At 30.1% G+C, this 12,390-nt stretch overlaps 1 protein-coding gene across 1 annotated transcript in view; it reads right to left on the bottom strand.

The window, feature by feature from the left end:
• LOC134688335 (sushi, von Willebrand factor type A, EGF and pentraxin domain-containing protein 1-like) overlaps positions 1–11,006 on the bottom strand; it is a 136,576-nt gene extending 125,570 nt beyond the window's left edge. Inside the window, exon 1 of the mRNA XM_063548944.1 lies at positions 10,949–11,006. Within this exon, the coding sequence (XP_063405014.1) occupies positions 10,949–11,004 (56 nt within the window). The 5' untranslated portion in view covers positions 11,005–11,006. The remainder of the gene's footprint in view (positions 1–10,948) is intronic.
• Positions 11,007–12,390: the final 1,384 nt, after the last annotated feature.

Genomic DNA, 12,390 nt, shown 5'->3' with positions numbered 1-12,390 from the left:
AAAAACTGAAATATACTGCATTGATTCATTTTGTAATTATTCAAAATTATATCAGAAACCTAAACATAATTATAAAAAAAATGAACCTGTTAAGGGGAGACAATTCTCGTATAACTTTTTCGAATTGGCACATAATACCACGGAATGTCACTCATCATACAAATGGCACATCCATATAATTAATTAACTGCGCAATCGCGCTCCACCTTCAATGATGATTCTGAATTATAAATATAACCAAAAGTTGTTAATCTATAGATAGTGAAGACTAATAAAAGCTAACCCACTGTAAAAATATTTTTTTGCACTTTTTTAAACTTCCTCAGGAAAAATTCTCTAGCCACTTGACTTTTATAGTTCAAAATTAACGTTTTTACAGAATATTTGAATAAAGTAGTTACAGATTATTCGCTTCTCAAAGTGTAAGACGCAATAAAAATCGTATGCTTGCACAATCTTACCGAAATACGGATTTAATTATGTCCTAAACATTTTGACATTTCTTCGTATATTTTTATCGAAAACCGGTTTAAACAAATCACACGTACGTGTTAAGTTCCGACTAAATACCTATTTTCCGATATGGTCAGGTAAAATTGCTATATAATAGAGATTTTTCTCACACGAATGCAATTCATTGTAGGTGCTGATTAAAAAAAAAAAAAAAAAACCCAAACAACATCAATAAAACTTTCAAATCAAATCTTATTGTTTGTTTCCCCAACTCTGAAATGCATATATGTTATTTCAAGAGATGAATAAAACTACAGCCTGGTTCGAACAACCTGATCTGTGTGCGTATTCTTCTGTGAAGTATAGAATATAACTCATAGTCTTGTGTGTTTTTTTAATTTGAGTTCATTTATTTGTTTTGGAGTTAAGTGTGACGTACTTTCTCACTGAACTTGACCACAACTTTCTTTAGGTATAGATATAGACAGGGGATTGATAAAGGAATACAAAGAGCAAAACAAATATATAGGTCACCTTTTTTGTTTTCGAGATATTTTAAACATCAATTCTCTGTAATAATAGACCAAATATGAAAAATTTTGCCTAGATTATTTTTTTTCGATTATTTTTTTTTTAAGTTGAAATGGTCCAAACTAACAGTCAAATTAAAAAAATCAATTAAAAAAATCTGAAATCCATGGAAACCACGTGACATCATATGTATATATTAGTATGTAGCAAGGAGAAATGGCTAACATTGTATTTTATGGTAAAAATGAGATAAAACATATATTTTTTTGTTATTTTCATGGGTATGAGAGAACATTTTAATCATTTAAACTGTTAACTGACAAATTTTTCGAATAAAAACATTTTTTTTGGTACACTTAACCCAAAAATCGGCAGGATGTTTGTCAATTTTTGTGATTTTTTACATCTGATTTTACTGAAAACGCTAAAATCTTCACATAAAAGACTATAAAATATAAAATTATGGATGTTTTGTCAACAATATGCTACAAAAACAATCTTGGGTAAATGTTGCAGAAAGTTGTCAGTAGAGGAATATTAGTCATTGTAATTTACCCTGAAATTCCCCAGTTTTAAGGTTCTATTTGTAAATAAATATTTCATATGAATATTTTCATGATAAAATAGTCCTTTCTTATGGAAACGGGCCGATTTTGGCCTCAAATTTTAGGTTCATCTTACGATAGATTTTGGACACTTTTTCAAAACTTAAGTGTCTATTTCAATTGATTCAAATAGTTAATGCGAAATATTCTAACTGATTAAGTCATTAAAAACGCTCCGTTTCAATCTTACATATGAAAAATCTATCAAATATGCAAAACAAGTCACTTTTGAGATGGTTTTTGTCAAAAATGAAAGTGGCCGCATCCGTATTCATCCTCAACCTTTATATATGTTATGTATTATCATCAAATACAACTTACATTTCAATATTATAAAAGAATACGATTGCGGACACTTTCATTTCAGACGGAAACCGTCTAAAATTTAACTAAAACCCTAAAATTTTGAAGATTTCAGTAAATTAGAATGATCAACTGCAAGTACCCGATATATGTCAAAAACATGCCATATATTTGTAGCAGAAGCGTTCTACTTTCCAGTAAATAGCCAAAAGATAACATTTTCACGATTTTGTAAAACTGCTATATTTTGGGGCCAAATAGGGGTCTTAATGAACCTTCTTCGTTAGAAAAATGAGTTATTTCCCTTTTTTGAAAATCTTCTTTCAAGAGACAGAAAAAAAACTGTAGTAGCAATAACGTTCAGGAGACAACTTGATTATACTTTTTCTGGCTCTCTATTCCTTATTTGACAGCTTTACAACAATTATCATTGAAGTATTCCACAGATAGTGACATACTGAATTATAAATGTTGACTGTCCATTTTTAAAACAATTTTTGGACATAATTTGTGAAATTTATTACACTGAAATATCACATTGAAACTCTAAGTATTGAAACTTTCAACTATGAAACACAAGGTACACTTGTGCCAGAAATTGACTTAATAAATCGTGTATCAGTCATCTGAAACATATTGAAAGCCTAATAGAGCTCAGAAAAAGAAAAACCACTTGTGAAGTTGTTCCTATTACCTCAGGAAAATAAATATCTAAGCAAGGAAAGGGAAATACTATAATAAATTTCTAATGCATAGGCTTTTTTGTAAAGTCTTGTTCTAAAACTCAACAATGGGCGATCGTATTTTTCTAAACGGTTAGAATACTCAATAGAATTAAGAAAGGAAATTGGGAATGTGTCAATTAGACAACAACCCGATCATAAAGCAGACAACAACAGGTCTTAAATGCAGCAAGAATTTTTTGCACTTGGAGGCGTCTTTTAGCTGGACCCTAAACAAATAGATATATACTAGATCAATGATTATGAACGCCATACTTAACTCCAAATTGTACACAAGGAACTAAAATTAAAAACGATACAAGACTACCAAAGGCCAGAGCTCCTGACTTGGGACAGGCGCAAAAATTTGGCGGGGTTAAACATGTTTGTGAAATCCCAACCCTCCCCTTATATATACCTCTAGGCAATGCAGAAAAGAAAACGCATAACTATACACACATTATAATTATGTTGAAGAGAAGTCGGATGTCAGAAGATGTTACCAAAGAAAATAAACAAAATAACAATAAATAACATCAGACTACTAGCAACTAAGGTAGATCACCAGTACATATTTTTTGAGACAGAATTTTCTTGCTACAAGTAAAAATAAAAAAATTCCCTGTTAGCCCAGTATAAATTTTGTACTAAAAGAGTTATTTCCCCTTAAATGGCCCATTTGAAAAAAATGATTTTTAAACCCCCCAAAAATGTTATTTGTTAAAATATTTTGTATAATACGATTAATTAACAAGTTTTCCTTAAATAGAAAAAAAACAGTCTAACCATTGATTTGCAAATCTGTCTCCAAATTTGCAGATTTAGGCAAATAACTAGACCGATTTTGTACTGTGATTGTACAATCCAAGATGGTGGTATACCATAAAGCTACCTTAACTGACATGCCAGCTCCAGACTTCAATTGAACTGATTGAAAGATTATGTCTTCATCATATGAACGTCAGGCACAATCCTTCCCGTGAGGGGTTTAGTATCATACCACCATAACATATATGAAAAGAACATAATCCTTGTCATGCCAACAACTGGTTTTTAAATAAACCCTATAAGCGAATCAATATAAACGCCAAAATATGCAACCTTTAATGACCTGACAACAGTATCGTAACCATATCCCTTCTCAATTAATTTAAGTCTATTTAAAGGTTTTGTCAGCTTCTGAAGTGAATACTGACATTTTTGTGCTTTATAAAGAATATTTCCATAAAATATTGGATGTTCAATACCTGAATGTATAAGAAGTTTGCATGTTGAGCTATATTTACGAATGATGTCCTTATACCGATGATAAAATTAAGTACATGTTTTGACTCTGGTGCAATATTTTTCAGTTATACATAAAATTTCTCTCGTAAAAAGAAAAAAAAACATTATTACATACACGAGCGAATTATACAAGTTATTCAAGCCTGAATATTATTCAATTTACCTATTAACCTATTTTTTTCACATTTCATATGCATTGTATCAATTTTCAAAGAGCTGGATTGTGATTGGAATTTTCAAAAGAAGTATTTTACTTTTTTGAAAGATTTGCTCAAGAAGAAAGAACATTTCCATCTGCCTGTTAGTTTAGTCTGACATGTAAGTCTCTTTAATAAAAGTATTTTGCATATATAAAGACCAATTTACTAATTTTGGCATAAGCACTGTATCATTTCTCATTTTTCTTATTCTTGTTTATAAAATATATTGTTTAAAAAGATTTTTACAACTGTATCATTTGTATGATACATATACTTATGTGAAACTAAATGGGAATTGACTCAAACCGTCAAAACAAAATGATTTATAGTTAACACTAGAATTAAAAATAACTTGAATACATGCGGAATTAATCATGTTGGTTCAACGACGATAAATATCTATAAAGGCAATTAGCAATTGTATATATATACGAGTTTAAATTGAAACCACGTTCAAACATATATATATATATATATAAAAAACACTTAAAAGAAAATACCAAAACCTTTTTTCTTTTAAAAATAAAAATAAATGAAGTATGAATACGAAATAACAACAGTAGCGCTGCCACTTATACTTATTACAAGTACCATCTGCCTAAAGTACACGTCATTTCAAAATTACGGTTTTTCAAAAAAGATGTAGTATTTTGTCCTCTTACCTTTATTTTAATTGAATTGAGAAAAAAATACTATGTTATATATTCAGTTTTGATTCAAAACACTGTTTTACTAACTTACTCAAAGTAAACACTGTAAAATGAATTGACTCTCCAAATCCCCAATTTTTAAACATAAAATCCAAATTTTCAATAAATATAATGAACCTAGTACAATGTAGTGATGGCCCCATTTTGTTAATTTCTGTAATTAAAGAAAATCTGTTTAAGCATTCATCCCAAAATTCTTTGATTTAAGAACCTCTCTATTTCTAAAAAAAAATTAAAAAAATTGTCACTTCACACACACACCCCCTTTATCCCCTCTTTTTTAAGGTTTGCATTCAGTTTTTTTTTTTATTGTCAACCATAGTTCAGTCAATTTAACAAACATATTTAAAAAACACCAACATCAATAGAACATGTTAGTTGGTTTATATGGTGGAAGTTGTCTGGTATGATAGCAAACATATGAGAAATAGGCCTACATGAACAGTTTACACCCATAATATGACCCATTTTGAATTATCCGTCATCGATTTAAAATATATTTGCTCAGAGATATTTCTTCATAAATGATTAGTTTAATACTTAATCTTTAATTGAAGCGAGTCATGTTTTGGTTATATTTCTGCAAAAAAAAAAAATTAGGGACCAATTTTGACTCTTTTTGCTTTAGATCCACAGTAAGTAAAAAAGCTATTAGCTCTGATATTCTATACTGTATTTCACCATATATGATTTACTATAATAAATACATATTTATCAAGCATATTCTGTTGTTCATTTAATGAAAAACTATTGTAAGCTATCTGCCATAATAAATGAGCTGTTCATAATTGACATTTGGTCATTTTGAGGTAATTTTTTCCTTGGTTGCTAAAGGAAATTTATGTTCCTTAGCAACCAACAAGAAGGACTGGGATGATTAAGATTTTAAAGTGATTTGTAATATAATGCAACTAACTTTGATGTTAGAGTAGTTTTTCTATCACATTAATTTTTTTATGTTGCCAGTTGTTGGTTGATGCATACAGAGAGTTGATGTCAATCATTGAAATTTTGGCTGGAAAATATTTTTTCTAGACTTATAATAGCTTTATCATTGACAACTTGAATATCTCAAAAAAACTTTTGAAAAGTAGTTAATATTCTAAAAGACTTTTACACATGACTAAAATCATACATGTAAAAGATTTACAAAAAGAAAAATTAGGGTCACCGGGTAACTTTTTGCAGGGCATTCAAATGGATAAAACCAGAAGATTCGAAAAATCTGACAAAAAAATCAAATAAATGACAAGGCTTCTTCCTGAAGTTACTCCATAATAATGTACATTTACTGCAATTTTTTAAATCTGTGTATACGCTACTACATATAGATTCTACCACTGAATCTTGAGTTATACAATATCTATCCACAGTTTGTTTACAGTTTTACAGATGTACAGTCTATATACATCTTTACGAATGTAGTTTATCTACATCTGTGCAGCTGTACAGTTGATATACAGCTTAACAGATGTACAATTTATATACAGCTCTACAGATGTACATTTAATATGCAGCGTCAGAACTGTACATCAAAATTACTGGTACTAAATTAGTTGTGTATATTTTGGTTCCAATTTATCCTGCAGTTTTAGAGGAGACGATTTTTGTTACAGTTCACGGACGCCTACGGTCGAAGATTGCAGACCAGAATTCATGAGTTAAGTTCACTCTATCCTTTAAGTCTAGTTCGCTAATTATAAACATAACATCAACCAAATTTACACAATACAAAGAAAACAAAGGCATATATTTTCGTGTTCCTCTACTTTTATACATATTCGCTTCACTTTAGGTTAAGAACAACTATGAAACATTCTTGGTTGAAACATGATGCCTTTAAACCCTTTACATAAAACTAGAGATTGAGCAAAATTAATACTTCAAAAATAAAAAACGAATTGAGGTGTAACAATAAGGTAGACAGTATCTGTTATTTTAGTGGTACTTATTGTGCTGCAAATCACGTAAAGAGATTCCAACGCATAAATGACAATCAGAAAATCTCTAATGAAAATTCATTTTCCATTTCAACATACTTTAATGTATTTTATTTCAAATTGAAATTCAAACCTCGTATAAAGAATACAAGAAAGCATTTCTTTTAATTTTTCAAATGATGACATTTTAAAACACAAAAGTCTTATCTCATTTTAGGTCACGCAAAATTGTACTTTTTGATATTACTGGTGGAGTCTTTTGTAAACGATTCGCTTGTCTTCGGTACACAATTGCAATTACGATATTTATGATAAGTTCATTTATCTTTCATATTTTTCAAGTGAATTTGAGATTAAGGATACAACCTGAAGTAGAATATATGCAGTAAAATATCCCTTTGTGCCATCATGTGACGTTTGAATATCTCAATTGTTCAGTAACTTAAACTAAAGTTTTCCAAGATCGACACGACATAAAGCATGGTGTATCGATATTATCTGTCCGTGTGTCCACGCTCACTAGCGATATGTTTTTATTGTTTCTAATCCTCGTAATTTGTTTAGATATTCTTATTTGGGGTTTTTAAATGGATTTAGACAAATTTGCACTACTGTCGCCTTGATTTATTGCCATTAAACAAGGTTGAAAAAAACTTTCTTTTTTTGGTTTTCACAGTTATTTATTTCATGAACTACAAGCTTCGAATGTAACATATGATCGGATATTTTAAGAAGTCTTGTCTACACATACCTGCCGTATGCAAAATATATGCACAACAAATATGCAAAAAATTCTTTTCCAAGTGGTTCCATATCTAAATGGTTAGTCATATAATTAAGAAAAGTATGACTAAAACACTTATTTCCTGGTTCCGGTTTAATTTTACATGCGCAAGAAAATCTCGCAGATATAACGAGATTTGCATTTCATTTCTTATGATAAATTACCAGGTCATATTATAAACCCTTGTTTCGGGTTTACGTCACATGCGCATTTTAATCTCGTAATTCCTTGCGAGATTTTCATTTGTGATCATATATTCCTGTCGACATTGATATTACATTTAATATAGCCATTAAAAATGAGATAAGATAATGATTTTGGTTTTGCAAACTTTGTAAAAACTTCAGCATACGCATTTTACCTGGTTGGTTAAACCGATAAAAGAGGGAAAAAGATTCCAGAAGGACAGTTAAACTCAGAGATAGAAAATAAATTGACAACGCCATGGCTAAAACTAAAAAAGACAAACAGACAAATAATAGTACAGAAGACACAACATGAAAAACTAAAGACTAGGCAACAGGAATCCCACTTAAAACTCGGGGTGATATCAGGTGCTCCAGAAGGGTAAGCAATAAACTATTCAGACTTACCTTTCTGTATGAAATAATTCTCTGTTTTTCTGCAAACAAATTATTTTTCACAATTCCATATACAGACACTCACTTTATTCTAAAGTAATTCAAAAGTCATACTATTGAGCAATCGTTCTGAATTGACGCGATACGTTATATCACATTTTCACATTGGTTATTTTTTTGAGTAATAAAACGTTGCACATAATCCTAATCCATCTTACTATGCTTCATCTGTTAAAATCCTTTAAAGAAATGTTATTTTCATGTCAGCAATATATGCCATTTGTATATTATATTTAATTTTCATTTCTGTTACTATTCTGTTCTATTACTCATTTTTAATCCTAAACTGTTCGGATAAATTTGATTTTTCCTTCAGTCGAAAGAAGGAGAATAACAAAAACCGCGTAGAACAATTTTCGTCTGGAATCAAAAATGTCAAATTAGTTATAGACATTGAAAAAACCTTTTTCGGAACAAACAAATCAGAATCACTTTTATAATATTCCTGCTAAATAAATGCTTATAGACCCCGTTGGTATAAGAAACTGGCTAACCTCCAAATTTTCAAACTTATTAAAACTTACGAATGATCTATATGTCATGTACTATAGTACGGTAAAACGTAGTCTGCATTGACTTTCAATTGATTTACTATATATAATAATGCCATATGCATCTTGTTATCTATTGAAATTTAAAATCTAACCTGTAAACTCGAATCATGTATACACATTTGAAGTATGTAATTTTACGAACATTGATTTAAGATGTGATTACCAGGAGTGTTTTAGTGTCACTTCTTCCTAAGGACATGTTAGATAAGGCTAACTGATTTGCCATTCGTACCACATTCATACCTGATGACGCAGTTGTTAATTGAGTGGTTCTTTGTAAGTTTCTATGGATGCAACTGTCATGAGACGTATTATTAAACTTATAGTTCCAACCGTATGTGGCTACTTTGCGTACTTGCATAATCCATATAATATGCCACTCCGGAGAATTTAAAAGAGGGGCGATTCATACCTGAGGAACATTTTAACTCATGGATCGATAATAAACTGACAAAGTAAACTGTCATATTTTGTACTTACCTAAATAGGAAAGTATAAATATAGAACAGTTCTGGTCAGAAAATGTACATTAGGAAATCAACGCTTTTCATACCTAACCAATGTTGATACAAGTGTTGATAAAACTGCTTGTGTATGTTTCCTTCCAGATAGGAGTCAGTACTTGTGCATTGACGTGGGTAATCCATAATATGATAAAAGTTAAAATGAACTGTTTCCAAATCTTTTACTTTTTCGAAAAATTATTGTACTTAGTATTTTTGATCCAAAGAATTACATGAGCTGTATAAACTTTTCATATGTTTGAGTCTCAATGCTCTTCAATTTTGTACTATGTTTGGCTTTTCACCTTTTTGTGTGAGGAATCATTGATAAGTCTTTTGTAAAGTCACTGATGAAACGCAGGTCACTTGAAGTCCTAATATGAATAATGAATTCATTCACAGCAACTGGGTAGATGCCGCTGTTCATGAATGCCTACTCCTCAAGGGTATCACTTCACAAGTAGGTAGTCAGCAATTCTGTATTATCTGCAAATATCATTCATGTGGTCAAAATTATAAATAAACTGTTTATTTTTTTAAAATACTTAGTATTTTATTCGCAATGGAACGATAACTTTAGCTCGTATTGGCAAAACCTATTATTTTGCTCGCTTACTTTTTTCATTGAGTTTAAGTAATGCTTTTTGTGTAGACCAAATATGGGTTTTATAGTTCATCATTTTAATCCTGGTATCTATAATGAGTTTACTGAACAATAAATCTTTGAAGATCACAGAGATCATCTGTTACTGGACGACAAATAATCCTTTTGTAGTGGTATTATATAAACGATTTTAATGTGTTACAAACAGACAAAAATATTTCAAAAACAAGTTGATTTTCATAAAAATAATGTCAGCTGTAAAATGGTAATCATAAGTACCAGAATTATAATTTAATACGCCAGACGCGCGTTTCGTCTACATAGGACTCATTAGTGACGCTCATTTCAAAACAGTTACAAAGCAAAACAAGTACAAAGTTGAAAAGCATTGAGGACCCAAAATTCCAAAAAGTTGTGTTACAAACAGACAAAAATATTTCAAAAACAAGTTGATTTTCATATAAATGATATTCATGTCAGCACCAAATTGCTGACAACTGGGCTGGTGATACCCTCAGGGACCAGACGTTCACCAGCAGTGGCATCGATCCAGTGGTGTAAAATAGTAATCATAGGTACCAGAATTATAATTTAATACGCCAAACGCGCGTTTCGTCTACATAATGACATAAGACTCATTAATGACAACAATTCTTAACTCTGAGGGAAATTCAAAACGGAATCAAAAGGCAAAAGCACAAGCTCAATCAAGGAGCTATATCAAATACTGAAAGCAAATCTGTTTTTAATCTATATTCTGTTTGAAATAATTACATACGTGTTTTACTGTTAACTAAGGGCCGTACTTCTCGGATATATTTGGTCATATAGAAAAGGCACGCGTTTTATGATTATGTTTTTACAACAATGCACTGGGAGTAACACAATGAGAGTCGTGTTTCGTAGATTTAAAACCTGTTCTCAGCATGAAGGCAAAAATACATAATGAGCAAAATATAAAGAATAGACGACGATTGGGTTCAAAAGTATAAAGAATAACAGTGAAAACAAAAGAATCGAGTATAAAACCGATTACAGAAATGAACGATGTACAGGTTAATGATGTGGGTGAAATCAGTTTTTCATTTAAAATAATGTTTCATATACTTACCTTTTACTTTCCGCTAGCACTAATAAAGTAGACACAATCACAATTATTAGTATCATTATTTTCGACATTTTCTTCTGGAAAATATTCTCTATGTATGTATCTGTTTCTATTTTTATATACATGTCACCTGGTAAAATGAATGATGATGCTGTACATGAATTAAATGACAATTCTTTGTAAAATCGTAAACAATTTTATTATTATTTAAAATTTATAACTGTGTCATTGTAGGTTAAAACTCAATGGGTAGATTTATTGCGGCACATTTTCACTTAGTAATAGCAGTGTGCTGTAGAATATCATTACGAAAAAGGAGAAACAGGAATAACTCTACGTCTTTCTCTTTTTCCTTTTCTTTCGTGTATCGTTTACTCACCAACTAAATCTTTAGTTGTACTTTCATTTTGACTACTTTTTTCTCTAAGTTGAGGTACTTTTCAAAGGGGCCAATATATAGGATATATCTTAATGAAAAGATGTTTATTCAAAAAAAAAAAATTTAAACTCGAAAATAAACATTTGCTTGCTTTTTCTTTTGTTTACCCTTTTAGACGTGTTAAACAATGTTTTAAGTATGATATAAGCCTCGAACAATTCTTTCTTTCTTTCTTTAAAATTTTGAACAGGTCTGAATATAGAATGGACTGTTATCGGCTTATATTCCTTAAGTAAAAGAGTTGAAAACTGAGAGTTGCAGTTCTTAGAAATTTTAAAATGATTTAGTTGAATTAAGTTGCTCTGTTAAAATTATGAATACAAAGTTTCAGTCAAACCTATTCAAATTCCACAATCAACTTGAACCTAAAAATGCAAGCGGATAGTCTGGACTAGCTGCAAGTAGATAGTTTAAAAGTTGCAATATCAGAATTTTCAAATTCAATCACATATATAAGGAAGTTATAAGATTAATATAACAAATAACAATATTAAAATAAAAAAATGAATTGTGTCACGAGGAAGTGTTCAAATTCCAACTTTGTGGTTCTAGTAATATACTGAGTTGATAAATGTCAATAACGTCTAAATAATGTTGTGTTTTAAAACGAATGTAACTATCATAATATACATGGAGAAACCGCTTTTGTATTAGCAAATTGTGAATTGTTTAAAATGCTGATTATTTAAGACGTGTGCAATTATTTTATTTTTAAAGCTGACAATTTTCCACATGAAGAAAGAAATAATTTCAACACGTGATATGAAGGTAATTACATGTTCAGTATTGTTTTGCATTGATCTCAGTTTGTTTAGAAATGAGTGTTGATACATTTCGTTTATTTAATCATCTGATAATTTGAACATGACACAGTGCGGTTTAAATTTTTTATACGACTTTCATTAGAATAAGAAGTTAATTATATAACTTTTGCACGGAACAATTAATTTTGTTTGAATGTTTGTTTTATTTCGTTTTGTGTTTATTTGTCTTGTTTTGTTGTTCT

Source organism: Mytilus trossulus, chromosome 10 (genome assembly GCF_036588685.1).
Source record: "Mytilus trossulus isolate FHL-02 chromosome 10, PNRI_Mtr1.1.1.hap1, whole genome shotgun sequence".
Lineage (NCBI taxonomy): Eukaryota > Metazoa > Mollusca > Bivalvia > Mytilida > Mytilidae > Mytilus > Mytilus trossulus.
This window is presented reverse-complemented; position numbering and strand designations above follow the sequence as displayed.